The following is a 21043-nucleotide window of genomic DNA, read 5'->3' as shown; positions in this document are numbered from 1 at the left end:
CATGTTTCTACATAACACAAATACAGTCACACATATAAATTCGAAATATAAAACCGAAACTAACATAGACCTTGTACTATGTCTTTATCAGATAAAATTAATTGCGAAGTATATGATGAACCATTCGGTTCTGATCATTTTCCTATTTTTCTTAATGTAGATGCAAAGAAACAACAATATCAACGGAAAACTTTTAAAATAACTTCGCTAAAAACTGAATGGTCTCTTTTCGAGAATTATTTAAACAGCGACTTTGAGAACTTTTTTACCTGGGAATATGACCTCTTATCGGCGACACAGAAATACGAACTATTTGTAAAAACTGTTACAGAAGCAGTCCAAAGAGCTACTCCACGAAAAAAAATCTATAATAAAAAGAAAATTAAGAACCTAGCTCCTCGGTGGGACGCTGAGTGTAATAAAATCAAACGCCTTAGGCGCGCTGCATACAAAAAGTGGGAGTTTACCCGAAATTTATCAGATTATATTGAATACAAAAAAAATTGTGCGATAGCTAAAAAGTTCTTCAAAGGAAAAAAAAAGACTACTTTCGACTATTCGCGGAGACCATTAACTTTCAAACGAACCGAACATATGTCTGGAATAAATGCAAAATTCTAAATAAGAGTTGGATAAAAGTAACTAACCCTCTAGACCCTAACAAAATCAAAGAACAATCGGTCCACTGCATAAACAAATTATGCCCCCCCCCCCCTGGGTTAGCACCGATTCAAAATAGATACCGTCTTGTAATGAAAATGACATTCTTGACAATCACTTTTCTTTCGCCGAATTTAATAAAGTCGCAGACTCGTGCAAAATGAAAGCTTCACCAGGACTAGATGCCATTGATAATGAAATAATTTGAAAAATTCCGCTAAAACATAAGCTTATTCTCCTTGACATCTTTAATGAAATGTACCAATTAAGCGAATTTCCTGACGATTGACAACATTCATATGTCCACATGATAAACAAACCCGATGGCAAATCTGTCAGACCAATAGCACTTACATCTTGCTTATGCAAAATTTTTGAAAAACTAGTTAAAAACAGGCTAGAGTGGTGGCTCGAATATAATAACTATTTACCTGTAGGTCAATCGGGGTTCCGCAAGGGCAGATCTTCCTATGATAACTTAGCTTACTTGACATCGCAAATTGATGAAGTCTTTTCGCAAAAAAAGGAAGTTCTCGCTGCTTTTCTTGACGTATCAGACGCATTTAATAATGTACTATCCGATCGCTTCCTCGACAAACTCGCCAAGCTCAAATGTTCAAAACAAGTAATACAATTTGTAAAATTTTTAATGTATGAAAGATATGTACACACTAACATCGAAGGTTTTGAATGTATGCGCACAAACAAAGGCGTCCCACAGGGAGGGGTTCTTAGCCCTCTTTTATACTTAATCTATATATCGAATATCACCGAAAATATCAAACAAGAAGTAACAGTTCTACAATTCGCAGACGACATAGTCATGTTCTCTAAAGGTCACTCGGCTAAAGAATGCACCAGAATCTTACAAGAATCGGTAAATATAATGCATGCAAATCTTCTATCTCTCGGCCTAGAATTGGCTCCCAGTAAAACTATTGTAGTTCACTTTAATAATAAAAAAATATTACCAGGATTAGCAAAAGTGATACTCAATGGCACTGAAATTACATCCAGTGAAACCGTGCGGTTCTTAGGTCTTATATTTAACTATAAAATGACATTTACTTCACACACCAACATGGTTCTTACCAAATGCAACTCAGCCTTAAACATCATAAAGTATTTATGTGGCACGTGGTGGGGGGCCGACCCATCGACCCTCATCACGCTGTACAAAAGCTTTGTGCGATCGATTATGGAATACGGATGCTTCATCTACTTCCCTACTCTTAAAAAGCTCAAAACAAAACTAGAAAAAATACAGTATGCAGCTATAAGACACGCACTGGGATATAGAAAGAGTACTCCAACAAATGTCTTAATTGCAGAATCAAAACTACCGTACATCCAAGATCGTGCCAAACTTTTAGGCTCTAAATACTTAACTAAGATTCTATCACTAAAAAACAACATAATGTATGGCCAAATAATTTACTCAAAAGAATCTAAGAAAAAAAGAAAGAAATTACTGACAGAATGTATAGAAAATGCATCTTCCTTCTCTGATCATATTGCAGAGCTAGAATCATGCGTAAACTACTGTCATGAGTATAGCACTAACACAATATCGATCCCATTTAACAAAGATTTAGGGCAACAGCTAAAGAATGAAAGAGATCCTAATAGCGAGCTTCACCGATTTTTAAAAGATGCAAACTCATTAAACATATATACAGATGGTAGTAAAATAGCAAACAATAATCATGTAGGGACAAGTTGCGTAGTACCTACCCTTGATATAAAAATTTACAAAAGTATAAATAAAAACGCTTCCGTCTACACAGGAGAATGCATAGCTTTGAACCTAGCAATGGATATAGCTCTGCAATATGATAATCAAGACATTTTCATTTTCACCGATTCTCTGAGTGCTCTCCAAAGCCTCCAATCGAAAGATGACAGTCCCTCTATAAATCCTCATATTTTTTATATAAAACAAAAATATGAATTATTTAAACGTAGAAATAATGACTTCAATGTGAAATTCTTTTGGATCCCAGCTTATATAGGCATCGAAGGAAATGAAAGTGCAGACGAAACAGCGAGACTCGCCACCGATAAACCTTATATAAACTTTCTCAAAGTACCTTATACGGATATGTTTAAAAATCTTAAAAAAGAGGCTACCGAAAGAACCAGTACTTTAATACGAGAATCAGGTCTTACAAAAGGGAAGATATATTTTCAACAATACCACAGTAAGAGTAATAAACCTTGGTTTCATGGGAAAAACTTGCCGAGACAACTTATCGTCTCAATTAACCGCATAAGGGCTGGTCACTATCACATGGCCGAATCTCTCAAAAAAATAAATGTAATTACAACAGACATATGCGTTTGTGGAAAAGAAAAAGAGAACATCAATCACGTATTATGGCAATGTGAACTTTTCGAAAAACAAAGACTTCTATTGTATAAAAAACTAGCTAAACTACAACTGTACCGCCCACTCTGCGTCGAAATGATTATTTCCAAACCGGATATCGAAGGTTGTAAATGTATTTTTGACTTTGTTAAGAACTGTGGCTTTAAGATGTAACAAAAGAAAACACTGTAACAAAAACATTTTGTAACTGTTATGTATGTATAGCAGAAATAAACCTATAAGGTAATCCTTTGTACAGGTTTCAAATGCTAATAAAAAAAAAAAAAAAAAAACCAGGGCTTAATTCTTTCATTAAAGAATATTTGACAGTATTGTCTCCCTTTTGTTTGTCCTAGTTCCAGGGTCGTGGCATTTGTTTTTTCTATAGCCTTTTTTTATATATTCAAACATATCAGAGAAAGGAACTTTTTGTATATTAACGTATGGTTTATTAGTTGCTTTTCGCGCTAGAATATCAGCTCGTTCATTGCCTTCAATACCTATGTATGAAGGTAACCAGAAAAAGAAAACATTAAAGTTTTTGTTTTTGGTCTTAAATAATTCGTATTTTTGTTTTATGAGAAGTATATAAGGGTTTATGTTAAATTTATCATCTCTGGACTTTAGACTTTGAAGGACACTTAAGGAGTCAGTAAAAATAAAGATGTTATGATCATCATAGTGGAGCGCAATGTCCATTGCTAAGTTAAGGGCAATGCATTCACCTGTGAAGACAAATGCATTTTTAATGACACTCTTGTATATTTCGATAATGAGTGCTGGAACTACGCAAGCCGCACCTACGTTGTTATTATTTACAGTTTTACTACCGTCAGTGTATATATTCAAGGAGTTGTAGTTAGTCAAGAATTCATTCAATGCATTATTAGGATTGTTTTCTTATTTCAATTGGTAAACTGGAGTTTTATTGTACGGAATCGAAATCATATTAGTTTTGTAGTCATGGCTATAAATGGGACAATTGTTGTGCTCAATTATATGAAAAGCATAGTCTGCAACATTTTCAATGCATTCGACCAAAAGTCTTTTTTTTCCTTTTGTTATTTACTTTTGAATAAATAATGTGGCTGTGCATTACATTGTTCTTGCGTGATAGGGCTTGCGTCAGGTACTTTTCTCCTAAAAGTCTGGCACGATCCTTTATATATGGCAGTTTCGATTCTGCTATTAGAATATTTGTTGGAGTACTTTTTCTAAAGCCAAGAGCTGCCCTTATTGCTGCATACTGAATTTGTTCCAGTTTTGTCATATATTTTTTTAGTGTTGGATAGTATATGAAAATGCCATATTCTAAAGTCGATTGCACAAAGCTTTTATATAGTGTAATGAGGGTTGATGGATCAGCACCCCACCACGTGCCACACAAGAACTTAACTATGTTTAGAGCCGAGTTACATTTGGTGAGAACGATATTGACATGTGGAACAAAAGAAATTTTGTAATCAAGTATAAGTCTTAATAAGCGGACCGATTCGGTAGATTTAATGCTGACACCGTTTAGTGAAATTTCAACAAGCCCTGGCATTATTTTTTTATTATTAAAGTGAATAAAAGAAGTTTTGACTGAGGACAGTTCCAGGCCTAGAGAGATTAGATTTTTGTGTATAATATTGAGCGAATCTTGTAGAATTCTGCTACATTCTTTGGTAGTATGCCCTTTAACGAACATGACTATGTCATCCGCGAATTGAAGTATTTTGACTTCAGGAAGAACACCACTGGTAATATTCATTACATAAATTATATACAGGAGAGGGCTAAGTACTCCTCCTTGAGGGACTCCCTTATTATGTCCTCCTTCAATGTCAGTGTGTAAAAATCTTTCGTACGTTAGAAATTTTACGAATTTAATGAGATGTGCTGAGCAATTTAATTTAGAGAGTTTTTCGAGAAGACAATCAGAAAGTACGTTATTAAATGCGTCCGAAACATCTAAAAAGGCAGCTAATACCTCTAATTTTTGAGAGAAGGCTTCATCAATTTGAGAAGTCAAATATGCCAGGTTATCGTAGGAAGATCTACCTTTGCGGAAACCCGATTGAGCATTCGGAAGGAGATTATTTTGCTCGAGCCACCATTGTAGTCTGAATTTTATGAGTTTTTCGAGAATTTTACACAGACAAGGCGTTAAAGCAATAGGTCTAACGGTTTTTCCATCAGGTTTGGTTATCATGTGAGTAAAGGAGTGTTGCCAGGCTTGGGGAAATTCACTTTTTTGATACATTTCATTATATACATCTAGCAATAGTAGCCTATATTTAACCGGTAACTTTTGAATGATCTCGTTGTCTATGCTATCTATGCCCGGGGAGGCTTTTACATTGCAAGAGCTCAGTACTTTGTTAAGTTTAGCAAGGCAGAAATAATTGTCAAGAATCTCATTGCTTTTGCACGACGGCAGCCAGTCTGAATCAGTGCTGACCCACGAAGGGCATAGCTTGTTTATACAATTAATTGATTGAGCTTTAATTTTTTCTGGATCTAATAGATTTCCGTTGCTAATTTTCACCCAACTATTGTTCAAAATTTTACATTTGTTCCAGACGTATGATCTATTAGTATTAAAGTTCAAGGTTTCAGCAAAGGTTCGGAAGTATTCTTTTTTTTTCTTTTAAAGAGTTTTTTCGCGAGAGCACAATTTTTTTTGTATTCAATATGGTCATTTGAATTTTGTGTGAACTGCCATTTTTTATATGCTGCTCGTTTTAAGCATTTAGTTTTATTGCATTCTGAGTCCTACCACGGAGCTGGATTTTTTGCATCTTTCTTTTCATAATTTCTTTTTCAGGGGGTGGGTGAGTGAACTGATTCCGTTATAGTGTTAACAAAAAAATCGTATTTTTCAGACGGGCTGAGTTGATCGTACTCATGAGATAAGAAAAGATCTAATCTATTTTCGAGCAGGGTTTCGAAACGTCCCCAGTTAGTTTTTAGTGATGTGATTTTGAACGTTTTACGCTGGTAACTTTGTTTGCTCGCATCTACATTCAGTAATATAGGGAAATGGTCAGAGCTGTATGGCTCGTCATATACATCAAGTGTTATTTTGTCAGCTAGAGACATTGTTGATATAACAAGATCTATGTTAGATTTTGTTTTGTATTCTGTGCTTATGTGAGTTGTTGTATTTGTGTTATGTAGAAACATGTTATTTAAGGACGTTTCCCTGTTTATGTAAATAATAATAGATCTGCCTGAAACTTAGGATTATGATAGTTTAAAGTATTCTGAACTCACACACGTTTTTTGAGCATACGTTATAATGCTAAATACAGAGAAATAAACAAAAATCAAAATGCATTTTAACACGTGGCCTTATGGGACCGCACTTAAAACGGTTAACCCTTAAACACCCAAAACGCCACTACCGGTACACTGCTCTTCGACGGCCAATAACTAATACTATTCGTAACTAGAAAAAATTGAGATACATACATTTTTATTGCTAAAGATCTCCTCTATCCGATAGTGTGAATAAAATTTCCCCCAAAAATGATTATTTATTGAAAAATGCAGTTTAAACAAAAAAAAACGTGATTTTTTGTGCGTATTTTTTTTTTTGTGATCGCTTTTTGAAAGGTTTCCCAGTCTGCAGAATACCTAGGACCTCACTAACCGGTGGAGTAAATGTCTAAACTTTAAGAATCCATGATTCAAAAATCGATTTTTCGTTTTCCTATTTCCAAAATGGCCCCTTAACGGCAATTTTTTTTCAAAATATTCATAAATTTTTTTGCTAAATTGGGTGCACTTTTCGAAAAAACTCTCAAGAGTAAAAAGTTCTTAGAATCAGCTGAAAAATACGTCTGAATTTTTTCAAAGAATTTATAGCAAATTTTTTAATTTTGCATATAACTAATTTTTGCAAAATTTAAAAAATTGCACAAAACGCTTCGGGAAAATTCGGGCGTGTTTCTTGGCTGATTCTAAGAACTTTTTACTCTTGAGAGTTTTTTCGGAAAGTTCATCGTTTTTTAGTAAAATATTCCCAATGATTCAATAACCTTTATCTCACTCTGACATCCACATCACACCTTCACCGGATTTTCATCCTAAAATTTTTCGAACACATCGAAAAAAAAATGCCTAAGCGCAGGGCCACAGAAATTTCAACAAATGTTGAATCCGAATCGGATTCAGATGAAAATGATGAATGTACCATCATACCAAATCCTGATGACTCTGGCTCTGATGGAGACTCCTCGTCGGATGACGAGAATGAGGCCTTGGAATATTCCATACCAAATGTTTCATATAGATCTACTTTTCATAATTACTCAGAATCTGAAAAACAATTGGAACCAGATCACGTTTTTTCTTGGAAGGCCGGGGAAAAAGTTCGCTCTGGTAATGTAGATGATCAAATCTTTCTGACAGATGCAACAAGGAAAAAAATATCATCTATGACACCTGTGGAAATATTCGAAATGTTTTTCTCCAGAGAAATAAAAGACTATATCATTGAAGCTAGCCGAGAAAATGGCTTAGAAATATCCATACAAGAACTCAACACTTTTATCGGTATATTAGTGCTGTCATCATACAATATCCGAAGTAATCAATCAGAGTATTGGGAAACTGACCCTCTTGTAAAATGTTCTCCTGTAGCTTCAGCCATGAGCCGTAATAGATTTTGTGAAATCAAATCACAAATAAAATTTTCAAAAACTCAAGATAGAAATGATAAAGATTAGGCATGGAGAGTGCGTCAATTATTAAATTTATTCAGGAAAAACATTCAACAATTTGGTTTTTTCTCAACAGTTCTTTCAGTTGATGAAATGATGGTTCGATTTTTTGGTCGTACCAGCCTAAAACAGTATCTGCTTTGTAAACCTGATAGATACGGGATAAAGCTCTGGGGTTTATGTGCAGCCAATGGATATCTTTTCAATGTAGATGTTTATTGTGGCAAAAATGATACAAGTATTGGAATAAAGTTAATGGCATGTGCACTTGGCTCGAGAGTTGTCGTGCAAATGATCAATCCCCTTCTGAATGGCCTGTCAATAAGAAAGTTATCTGATTATCATATCTACTTTGATAATTTTTTTACCAGCCCAGACTTACTCATTCATCTGAATAAATATGGTTTACGATCAACAGGAACTGTTCGTAAGGATAGAGTGAAAGAAAAACATGAATTTGAAAAAAAAGATCCGCGAGGATCGTACAAAGTAAGTCATGATAGCAACAGTGGTATGAATTTTATCAGTGTCATAGACTCAAAACAAGTCTCTATTCTTTCCACAGCTGTTGGTGTCACTCCCATAACACCCGTGAAAAGATTTTCACGAACTGCTCAAGAGAGAGTAGAACTAGGATTTCCTCATGCTTTTTCTTTGTACAACAAATACATGGGAGGGGTAGATTTACACGATTTCCGTTGTAAAAAAGCTTCTCCATCTATCAGTTCGAAGAAATAGACTTTTAAAATTTTTTCAAGAATAATAGAATCATCAATCACAAATGCTACAGTAATTTGGAAAATTTGCAATAAGAGTACTAAAAATAAATTGAAAACAAAAGATTTTTGTAGAGACATTAGCAGGAAATATTTGTTGCAATCGAAATTAGGCGATTTTAAAACTCATAGATTCGAGTCAAGAACAAGATTATTATGTAATTTTGAAAAATGTCGTCAAAGGACTACAAGATTTTGCATTGATTGCGATATGTATTATTGCTTGCTGAAACAGCAGGATCAAATTGATTTCAATTGACGAATACTTGAAATTTTCAAAAATCTCTAAAAAAAATATTAAAAAAAAATTAAAAAAATATAAAAATAATAAAAAAAAAGAAAAAAAAAGAAACTATCGAGATTCGTCGACCTCCACGTTGGTGATAGTTGGGCAACGTAAACTCTGTTTGCGGCAGACAGACGATAGATATACATATGCACATCAATCATCTTCAACACCTTTAGATGATACCAGAAACCGCGGGAATTTTTTGCTAAATTGGGTGCACTTTTCGAAAAAACACTCAAGAGTAAAAATTTCTTAGAATCAGCCAAGAAATACGCCTGAATTTTTCCGGAGCGTTTCGTGCAATTTTTTGAATTTTGCAAAAATTAGTTATACAGGGTGAGTCATTTTAATTTCCCCAGTCTAATAACTTTTGAAACAAGCAAATTACGCAAAAATGTTTCAGACCAAAGTTGTAGGGGTTCAAGGGGGACATCTAGGGGTGACTTTGAAATTGACCTTGAGCTTGACCTTGACGGCTTTCTCAAGGTCAAGTCTATTTTTTTATTGGGAACCCCTATTTCTGACCTCGGAATCGGAAAGAGCGGGAAATTTTACATCCAGATAACATCTTTTAACATGGGTCAAAATAAACCCTTAAGGTCATGCTAAGGTCAAAACTATCCTGGAACAAGAATCGAACAATGTAAGCAAAATACGAAAAAATGACTCAGAAAAAAGTTGTAGGAGTTCAAGGGGGACGTCTAGGGGTGACTTTGAAATTGACCTTGAGCTTGACCTTGACGGCTTTCTCAAGGTCAAGTCTATTTTTTTATTGGGAACCCTTATTTCTGACCTCGGAATCGGAAAGAGCAGGAAATTTTACAAGATTTAAATTTTTTAAATTTAAAAATTTTTTAAATTTAATTTTTTTAAATTTTACGGGACTATTCTTGTTTCCGTTCCCTATCCTTTTTTATTTTTCACCGGACTGTATGATTATTATTAATAAATTTCAAATATTGGAAGTTGTTGCTAATAATTTGCTATTACAAGTCTATTAAATTAATGAAACTATTTCATGTTCAATGAAGAATCTATTACATTTGGAAGTCGTTTAGAAAGTAATCGCAATACGTTCAGTCGTGATTTCAATTTTGAAAAAGCTTTAAATATTACTTTTGTTTTAACCATGCTTGTGTTCATTGTATCACTATCATTATTTCTTCATATTTGAATAAGAGACCTTTCTTATTGCCATCGATCATATGAAATCTAATTTGGACAATATTGCCTCTGTTTTCAGTAATATTTAATTTGTATCATCTTTCTATGATCTTTGCCTTTGTTGATTTGTATTGAGGTTTTTTGAAAAAATCTTTTAAATATGGCTGATTTTACCCCAACAGAGATAGTTGATATGATTTGGATTTTAGGAGAATGTAGAGGTAATTACCGTGAAGCGTCAAGGTTGTATCGAATTCGATACCCACAAAGGCGCCATCCTGATCACCGTACCATTCATCGTCTTGAAGAAAGAGCTCGACAAGGGCATCTATGAAGAAGTCGACCAAGACATGAGTATGATGATAGAGATGCTAGGGTTTTGGTTGTCTTAGGATTGGTTCACCTAAATCCTCATATCAGCAGCCGACAAATAGAGAGAGAAACAGGAATACCTCAGAGAACCGTTATTAGAATTTTAAGAAGTAATAGATATCATCCGTATCATATTACCTTAACGCAAGCATTAAACGCTAATGATATGAGAAACAGAGTAAATTTCTGTCGGTGGGCTCTACAGATGATTTTGCAGGATCCGAATTTTTTTAATTATGTCCTTTTTCCTGATGAAGCTACGTTTCATAGTACTGGCCAATTGAATCGTCACAACAGTCATTATTGGTCTGATCAGAATCCTCACTGGTACAGACCAGTCGATAATCAACATCGTTGGAGTGTAAATGTATGGTGTGGTTAATGGTCATCTCATCGGGCCATTCTTTTTTGAAGAAAACGTCAACGGCAATGCTATTTTAGAACTTTTAAGGGATCATCTCCCACTTTTACTTGAAGACGTAGATCTTGAGACTAGACGTCGAATGTGGATACAACTGGATGGTGCAGGACCGCATTTCGCTTTAATTGTACGAGAGTTTTTAAATAGAAATTTCCAACAAAGGTGGATTGGAAGAGGTGGTCCAGTTGCTTGGCCTGCACGATCACCGGACTTAACTTCCCCAGATTTCTTCCATTGGGGATACTTAAAAAATACTGTGTTCGCCGAAGCGCCCACAACAAGGGAGAATATGATAGAAAGGATTAGAGTTGCGTGTAGACAAATCTCTAGAGATATCTTACTGCGCACTATTGAAAGCTTCGAACAGAGGCTCAGGCAATGCATCGACGTAAATGGTAATAATTTCGAGCAAAACCGATAGGAAATAAGTTTATTCTAGTTTCATCACGAATTGTGAGAGGCAAGGGGACTCACATTAATAAAGCACCCCAAATCGTGAGAGGCAAGGGGATTCACGTTAATAAAGCACCCCGAATCATGAGAGGCAAGAGGACTCACGTTAATAAAGCACCCCAGAGGGAACATAATCCTATTACGTCCACGTCGTTGTTCCTGGGTAGTGCTAAAGATAGGAAGTTTATGATCTTAAACATCAGCATCGTTAGTACATGGCCAGTCCCTTATTCTTTGGAAGTTTATTTAACAACGGTCATATGCGATAAAAGCTTCGCCTCGAAATGTAACAAAAATAAGAGAATTTTCAAGAATTTGACCTTTGCTTCACATTGAGAATAGAAGTACGACAAAGGTCTTCGATGCTCGTTAAACCTTTTGATGTTTGAAAGCGGCTTCAATTTCTTAAGTAAAAACTGAAATATTGTTTATGTTCTTATGAAAAAAAACTAAATAGATACTTGAACGTAAAATTTCCCGCTCTTTCTGATCCTGAGATCAGAAATAGGGGTTTCCATTAAAAAAATAGAAATGACCTTGAGAAAACCGTCAAGGTCAAGCTCAAGGTCAATTTCAAAATCACCCCTAGATGTCCCCCTTGAACCCCTACAACTTTGGTCTGAAACATTTTTGCGTAATTTGCTTGTTTCAAAAGTTATTAGACTGGGGAAATTAAAATGACTCACCCTGTATGCAAAATTAAAAAATTTGCTATAAATTCTTTGAAAAAATTCAGACGTATTTTTCAGTTGATTCTAAGAACTTTTTACTCTTGAGAGTTTTTTCGAAAAGTACACCCAATTTAGCAAAGAAATTTATGAATATTTTGAAAAAAAATTGCCGTTAAGGGGCCATTTTGGAAATAGGAAAACGAAAATTCGATTTTTGAATCATGGATTCTTAAAGTTTAGACATTTACTCCACCGGTTAGTGAGGTCCCAGGTATACTGCAGACTGGGAAACCTTTCAAAAAGCGATCACAAAAAAAAAATACGCACGAAAAATCACGTTTTTTTTTGTTTAAACTGCATTTTGCAATAAATAATCATTTTTGGGGGAAATTTTATTCACACTATCGGATAGAGGAGATCTTTAGCAATAAAAATGTATGTATCTCAATTTTTTCTAGTTACGAATAGTATTAGTTATTGGCCGTCGAAGAGCAGTGTACCGGTAGTGGCGTTTTGGGTGTTTAAGGGTTAATTGGACCTGTTACAAATAACACATGCAGACAGTTTTTTGATTATAAACAAAAAGATTTTTTTATGATGCAACCCTCAAAGTTTTGACCCATGTTATAAGGCTTTTCATTAAGATATTAAATAAAATAATAGCAAAATAATGCATGATAAATAAACATGGCAACACCGCATCATATAGTGGTTATGAAAGCGGTCATGCGCACGCGCACCCATCGGCGCTGTTACCACTGTTTATTTACATGGTGTGCTCAAGCGCGACGTTGCCAAGTTTCAAGAAACCGTCGGTAATATAGGTTACTTCACATAGAAAAAAGAAACAGGGAAACGTCCTTAAGTCGATGCTATGATCCATTCTGTCGCCGTTTACATCTGTGTCAGGAAAATTCCATTTTTTGTTGTGTGCGTTGAAATCACCAAGTAAAATTGCGTTCGGATTTGATGAGCAACAACCAATAGTGTTGTTCCAATCTATTTGTGAAAGTGTGGAACCCGGGATTCTATAGCACGCTACGATATCAATTGGTGGTAATGTGTTTTCAATTCGAATGCCCGCTGTTTCTAGTTTAGTTGTTTGTTTGGTGATATCTTTTATTTTATAATCTATTTTATTTTCCTTCGAAATATTACTAATCTCATATACAGTGCCGGTCAGCCACTTTTACCCCCCCCCCCTGGGCAAAATCAGTCTAACTTCAAAGTTTTATATCTCTGGTAGAAATTAACGTACAGAGACGCGCGTGGGTGCGTTTGAAAGGTCTTTCGGAGAGCTTTCAAATGATATGACTCACGGTTGCCATCGATTGTTTTTTTAAATTTTGCAACAATTATGCAAAATTGAAAATTCCGAAATTTTTTTATTATTTTTGACAATTAGCCAATTTTGGAAAAAAAATCGTACGAAAATTTGAAGTACACCATTTTTTAGCTATTACCAAGCCCTATCTGAATCACTCATCAAAAATTTATTTTCGTCAAATATGACGCGCGCACGGGCATTTTTTCCTGGAAGTGACAGTTTTTTTCAACATTTTTTATCTCCGTCAAATTGTAACAATCGAAAAAAATTTATAGGAGAAAAAATGTTTGTTTTTTCACGTAGAATACTGCAATAATTTTTTTTTCGGTTTTTCGAAAAATTTTTTTTTTTCGGTTTAAATTATTTTTCAAGGTCGAAAAAAAAAGATTTTTTTTTTATGTAATTTACGATACTTGTTATGTAGTATTATTGAATGGGTGGAAAAAAATTTTTTTTTGTGGTTTCTCATCTTTTTAGCGTACCGACTGTGAGAAAAAAAAAATTGAAAAAAACCGAAAAAAAAAAATTTTTCGAAAAACCGACAAAAAATTTATTGCGGTATTCTACGTGAAAAAACAAACATTTTTTCTCCTATAAAATTTTTTTTGATTGTTACAATTGGACGGAGATAAAAAATGTTGAAAAAAACTGTCACTTCCAGGAAAAAATGCCCGAGCGCGCGTCATATTTGACGAAAATAAATTTTTGATGAGTGATTCAGATAGGGCTTGGTAATAGCTAAAAAATGGTGTACTTCAAATTTTCGTACGATTTTTTTTCCAAAATTGGCTAATTGTCAAAAATAATAAAAAAATTTCGGAATTTTCAATTTTGCATAATTGTTGCAAAATTTAAAAAAACAATCGATGGCAACCGTGAGTCATATCATTTGAAAGCTCTCCGAAAGACCTTTCAAACGCACCCACGCGCGTCTCTGTACGTTAATTTCTACCAGAGATATAAAACTTTGAAGTTAGACTGATTTTTTCCCGTGGGGGGGTAAAAGTGGCTGACCGGCACTGTACAACGATGGTTAAGGAAAATCCCTCATGTAATTAAAACAACAATCTTGAAATTTCAACGTTTCGCCATAAATTCATGGTCTCTTCAGGAAAACTTTATGAAAAATTATAAACAATTAAAAACTTTTTTAAACAATCGACATGATCATAACACTACAGTACACATCAAACAATAATAACAAAATCATTCGTACTCATAATTATAGAAAACTTAAGTCATAGTAATGTAAATTTATAAAATATTTACTATTCAAAACAACCTGAAAATTCAGAGATATAAAATGAACTGTGAATTTCAAAGTGTTACTCATCATGGTACAACTGTCTATACTAGAACTGTCAATATAGTAAGCAATTAAACATCCAATCAGAGTCAAGCACGAAACGGAGATGCCCGAACTATTCGAACAACACAAACAAAAATTCAATGACAAGAGCGCATCCCTTTTACAATATTTACAATCTGACAGTATTGTTTATTGAGAAGCTTCACATCTTCTTTTCTGTTAATCGTGTTATCACTAATATTAATATTAATCATCTCAGATGTAATTCTTTTTTTGTAATTTGATTCTCTATCCAAAATAACTGTGTTTTCCCAATCAAATTCATGGTTAGGAAAATTCTCTATATGAGAAGATACTGGTAACTTATTTTTTCCTATTGAATCTTTGTGTTTTTTAATTCTCTTTTTTAAACTACGTTTTGTTTCACCTACATAATTCGCTAGGCATGATTTGCAATTGAATTTGTAGACGACTCCAGTTTTTTTTTTTTTTATTTAAGCATTTGAACTGTCGTGAGACAGTTATTTGGCTTTACATAGATATATTACATATATTTATACATACATAAATAACTTTAAATCTGTAGTTTACATTTTTTTAGATAGTATAAATAGCTTTACATATACGTGTATTTGGGTTCGCTAAAAGTGTGGCGCAAGATGTAGGAAGGCTGAATTTAAGTTTTTGCAGTTTTCTAATGAATGGTTGACGTTCTTGATCGTATAAGGAACAATTCCATAGAATGTGATTGATCGTTTGATTTTCGTCGCCGCATTCGCAATGAGAGTTATCTTTGACTCCTATTCGTGCTAAGGAAAAGGCAAGGTTGTAGTGACCAGCTCTACATCTGTTGATGGTAGATATAATTTCCCGTGGTAGATTGATTTTGAAGTACCAAGGCTTAGAACTGTCTTTGTAGTAGTTTTTGAAGTATTCAGTGCCTTTGATTTGTCCTTGAGATTTGACTGAGTCAAATGTATTTTCTATTGATTTCTTTTTTGCTATTTCTTTGAAATCTGTAAATGGGATCTTATAAATGTCAGTAGATGCAGAGTTGGCAGCTTCCTTGGCGAGTTGGTCTGCTTTTTCATTTCCATTTATTCCTAGGTGAGCTGGTATCCATACAAGAACAATTTCGCAATCTTTGTGTGCTTTCTTTTGAAATTCATAAATTTTTTCTCGAATTTCTAGGAGGAGGGGATTAGTTTTGACGTTATTTTTGTAATTTTTGAGTGACAGAAGAGCACTAAGTGAGTCGGAGAATATAAAGCATCTTTGGTTAGGATACTCGAGCGCGATGTCTACGGCATCGTTAATGGCAAGGCATTCGGCGGTGAATATGGAAGCGACTTTATCGATGCTTCTTACAATAAATTTATTTTTATTTACGTGGAAGCAGGCACTACCCACTGATATTGAATCAGCTGATTTACTACCGTCGGTAAATATGATATTTGCGTTCCGATTTTCACTTATTATTTTGTTGAGTACTGAGTTAGGGTCGTTGCTTTTTTTTAGTTTTTGTCCTATTTCCGTATTTACATTTACATTGATTGTTTGTACTGCATAGTTTGTTGTATATATTGGAAAATTATTTTTGGAGTAAATTTTATTTTTGGAAGGGTAGGTGTTTTCAATGCAGGTTTGGAAAATTCTATTACTAAATTTACGATGACTGGTGTCTTTATTTGTTAATAATCTATTGAAGTTGGTAATTGTCTGGTTAAGTGAAAGTTCCTTATTTGAATATATTTTGTTTAGATAACTATGACATAAGTATTTAGAACGCTCTATTAAAAGGGGTAGTTTTGATTCAGCTAACAGAATATTTGTGGGAGTGCTTGCTCTGTATCCTAAAGCTAATCTAATTGACTTGTATTGTATTCGTTCAAGCTTTAGCAGGGCGTCAGCTTGAGTGGGGAAGTAAATAAAACATCCATAATCAATGATAGATCTTACAAAACTTTTATAAAATAGGGTTAGTATGTTGGGATGAGCGCCCCACCAAGTACCTCGAAGGAATTTAACGATGTTTAAGGCTCTAGAGGCTCTGTTAATAATTAAGTTGGTCTGTTGTTTGAAAGACAGTGTATAGTCAAAAGTGATACCCAGGAATCGGGCCGTTTCACTAGATTTTATGGGTGTGTTATTTACCGTTATTTCAGTTTCGCCTGGTTTTATGTTACGACGGTTGAAATGAATGAAAATAGTTTTATGTGCAGAGAGTTCAAGTCCTAAATTGTTTAGGTTTTGGTTAACTTTTTCAATAGCTTTTTCGAGTAGACGTTTGCTAGTGCTAGTGGATCCTCTTTTGCAATACAGGGCGATATCGTCAGCAAATTGAGAGACAGTGACAGTTTTAGGTAGATTTTCGCAAACTTGGGCAACATATATGTTGAACAAAAGAGGACTGAGGACGCCGCCTTGTGGAACTCCCTTGTAGATAATATTAAACTTTTTTCCATTAATTTCAGTAAAAATGTACCTTTCTTGTGTTAGGAATTTGATAAATTTGACCAATTTAAGATGGCAGCCAATTGTTGCCAATTGTTGCAAGAGAATATTAATATTCACGTTGTCAAATGCGCCTTGTACATCCAGAAATGCAGCAAGGAGGTCTTTTTTATTACTAAAAGAATCCTCTACATTTAAGGTTAAACCGGTCAAATTGTCTGTAGTAGATTGCCCTTTTCGAAATCCAGTTTGGCTCTTGGGAAGGATGTTATTAAATTCGAGCCACCATTGCATCTTGTTTTTTACCATAGTTTCAAAAAGTTTACAACAGCATGACGAAAGACTGATCGGCCTGACATTTTGGCCGTCTGCTTTTTTAATGAAATGAACATAAGATTTAAGCCATTGTTCTGGAAATGAATTAGTTTCGAGTATCTCATTTAATATGTCAAGCATAATTAGTTTATATTTTAGTGGTAATCTTTGAAGTACGTCATAATCTATACCGTCTAGACCGCAGGAAGAATGATGATTTTTTGATTCAAGGGCAACGTTAAATTCTAAAAGGTTGAAGGGGAGTCAAGGAAATCGTTATTATTGCATTCTGGGAGCCAATCTGGGTTTGTCATACACCACGGGGGGCTGATTTTATTTAAGGCTATGTCAATTTTTTCTCGTTCTTGGTGGTTCTCGGATACGTGTTGAGGCTTATTTTTAATCCATGAATTTTTTAGTATTCGCGATGTTTGCCATACATAATTAGGATCGGTTCTAGCATTGAGTTGTTCTGCAAAGAGTATCAGATTTTCTTTTTTTTTTTCTTTTGAATTCTTTTTTAGCTAGCGCGCATATCTTTTTATATTCAATGTAGTCTTTTTGAGTTTTTGAAAAATTCCATTTCTTAAAAGCGGCTTGGCGTAGTCTTTTAATTTTGTCGCATTCCTGATCCCACCACCTAACTGGATTTCTATGAATTTTTTTGCTAACAATTCTTTTTTCGGGAGTGCTAAATACAAGAGCATTGGAGACTATGTTTGTAAATACTGAGTATTTTTCTTTTGCGATAAGATTTTCGAATTCGAGTGAGAAGAATTGGGAGAAATTATTTTCGAGTTCTTCGTGGAATTTTTCCTAGTTCGTTCTTTTTGATTTTAGGTTAAATGTTTTTTTGTAAAAAAAGTTCTTTTGAATGGATACGTCGATTATAATCGGGTAGTGATCAGAGCTCAGGGTATCTTCCATTACTTTTGTATTTATTTTGTACCCAAAATTGGTTGATGAGAAAATAAGATCTAAATTGGAATATGTACAACTGTGTGGAGTGACGTGGGTAATTGTGTCAAAATTATGTAAGAACATATTTGAGTTGCTTAGACTTTCATGCAGTCTTTCTCCATTAAGATCGGTTTTATTGCAATTCCAAATAGTATTGTGGGCGTTGAAGTCCCCCGAGAAAATGGTAAATTTATTTTTATCAATTTTATCAAATATTTCATCCCATACAGTTTGACTGAGGGTGATGCCCGGAGCTCTGTAACAGACTAAGAGGTCAATTTGAGGTTTGATATTTGTAAGTTTTATACCTGGTAGTTCTATGGATTGTTCAGAGCAGGTAAGCTCTTCTATTTCTTTGTAGGCAATATTGTTGCGTATTAAGATCAGAATTCCTCCTCCTTGTGCGTGTTTCCGATCTTTTCGAAATGTCTTGAAGCCGGGGAAGTGGAGATGGTTTGCTTCTGTCAGCCAAGATTCGACACAAGCAAGAATGTCTACTTGATCGAGTAGGGCGTGGAGATCTTCCTTACGTTGGTTTATGCTACGGCAGTTCCAGAATGCTATTTTAAGATCCTTATTTATTAATTCCTCCATTTTTATTTATTTATTTATTATTATTATTATTATTATTATTATTTTTTTTTTTAATTTATTCAGCGTCAGATTGGCTAGGTGTGTCATTGGGAGTGATAGAGTAAGTGTTGTAGTTGTTTTGGATTTTTTTTAGAAGCAGTGTACATCTTTTTTTAATACTACTATTTTTAACGTTGGCGTGTATGTCGTCTTTTAGGAATTTAGAAAATGCTTTAAAGTCATTGCTGTATCGGGATATAATATCTAATGGATTTTGAGCTTGTTTTATTTCTACTAGTAAAGTTTTAAAATCGTCGTAGTTCAATAATGTATTTCCTTTGTTCAGATATTTTTTAATTGAGGACAGCTGTGTGTCTAGGCTATCTGCGATTTGAGACTTCATTTGGTTGTCTTGATTTGCAGTTGAGTCTTCAGATTGAGTTTTTTTGCCTTTTTTAGCCGTATTTTTGTCAGTTGAGAGTATGAAGCTTGGACTTGGAAAAGTGATTCCTTCTTCCGAATCGGTGGAGCTTATTACTGAATGGTCGCGTTTGGCAGAGCTCCTGGTCTCTCTTGTATGAACCAGGTTGGTATTAGAATTAGTTACGTTGTTAGTCTTTGCATTATGTTGAGTAGACACATCGAATGTTTTTGAGATAGACGGAAAATTTTCTTCTCGATCTATTTGTTGTGGTTGCGCGAGGGCTTGTGTACTAGAGCTTGGGCAGTGTTTCGCCAAGTTACCTTCAAGATTACAGGAGAAACATTTAAGGAATTCGGGACCGGCAAATATGTAGTAGTCTATTTCGTTAAAGTTTATTTTAAATAGCTCTGGAATTTTTAATACGTCGTCTGGATTAACATATACGTGTCTTCTGAAACTACCAACATGTCCGTATCCTTCTTTACTGATAGACGCTTTTAATGTAGAAACAGGAGATTGGCGTTTGACGGCGAGTTGTTCTAAAATATTTTCTAGAATATAGTTAGGAATATCTGGAGACACGTTGGAAAAGATGATTCTTTTACTTTTAGTTATTAGTGGTCTGATGGTTACGTTTTTGTCGTGAATTTTCAAGGAACTATATTTGTTCGTGAATGAGGAAGCGATTTCTTTGTTGATCAAATAGATACATACTCGATTATTTGATATGCGTGAGGCGTAAATGACATTAGAAGGTTGAACTAGATCTCCAACGGCGCAGGTGTAGTCAGTTAAAGTTAATCCTTCCACGCAGTCCAACAAGATGCCTTGATCCTTTTTCAGTAAATTTTGAGTAGCATTGGCGTACGTTTTTTGGTTCGGTATGACAAAGGTAGGTAGATTTTTTACAGTTGATTGAGATTTGTCTTGGTTTTCCATTTTAATTTAGTTGATTTGTACACTATCACGTGCACACAGTTCGCGATACTAATTACACGATACGCGAAGACTTGGGCTAAGCCCGTGAACGATTTTGGAATTCGTGCAGAAGCGGAGCGTTTGTAAACACGTCTGCTCTCTAGCATCTCCCGATTGGAACTGACGACTCCAGTTTCATCCCACTTTAACAACTTGTCTTTGCCTAGTTTAATTATATTATTGAGTTTTTTGCTTAAAATAGGAATACATGTTATTTTAAATTTCTTAAAGATAGAATTATAATTATAATAAAAATTCTCACATAACGGCAATGGTAGTATATTGTCTTGATTATATTGTTTATTATTCTGAATTGATTCAATAATACCTTTGATTTGTTTGTATCTATGTTGTCTTAGTCTACGATTGATATTTGAATTTATGAAATTAATCGGATAATTATTTTGTAATAATATTTTTCTTATTTGTTCAATATTAGCATCATGAAAGGTCGGGTCCGATAAACGTACTGCTCTATAAACTAAATTGGAAATAATATTTTCCTTTTGTTGAATAGTGTGATTAGAATTGAAATTCAATAGTCTGCCTGCCGAAAGTGGTTTCTCATACCAATTAGTATAAATAGAATTGTAATTTCGGCAGATAGTTACATCAAGAAAGTTTATACTGTTATTTTGTTCTATTTCATATGTGAATTTCAAATGTCGGTTATAGCTGTTAAAAGTGTCTAATATTGATTTTACATGTTCTTTTTTTATACACAAAATCGTGTCGTCAACATAACGGTAATAAAAAATTGGAACACAGTCAAAATCCTTTTCAAGTTGATCCAAACAATAAATTTCCAAGTCATCCATGA

The 21043-nt window shown here is 34.3% G+C and overlaps 2 protein-coding genes across 2 annotated transcripts; one reads left to right on the top strand and one right to left on the bottom strand.

Annotated features, from left to right (window-relative positions):
- Positions 1–7833: 7833 nt before the first annotated feature.
- LOC131673538 (piggyBac transposable element-derived protein 3-like) lies at positions 7834–8475 on the top strand. The gene has a single exon (XM_058951586.1). It carries the CDS (start codon positions 7834–7836, stop codon positions 8473–8475), a length of 642 nt encoding a protein of 213 aa, XP_058807569.1.
- A 6641-nt stretch (positions 8476–15116) lies between these two features.
- On the bottom strand, positions 15117–17282 carry LOC131673537 (uncharacterized). Its single transcript, XM_058951585.1, has one exon. It carries the CDS (start codon positions 17280–17282, stop codon positions 15117–15119), a length of 2166 nt encoding a protein of 721 aa, XP_058807568.1.
- Positions 17283–21043: the final 3761 nt, after the last annotated feature.

The sequence above is a fragment of the Phymastichus coffea genome, unplaced genomic scaffold, assembly GCF_024137745.1.
Source record: "Phymastichus coffea isolate CEN01 unplaced genomic scaffold, Cenicafe_Pcof_1.1 PCOF00183, whole genome shotgun sequence".
NCBI lineage: Eukaryota > Metazoa > Arthropoda > Insecta > Hymenoptera > Eulophidae > Phymastichus > Phymastichus coffea.
The sequence above is the reverse complement of the archived record's forward strand: the minus strand, read 5'-3'. Positions and strand labels throughout refer to the sequence as shown.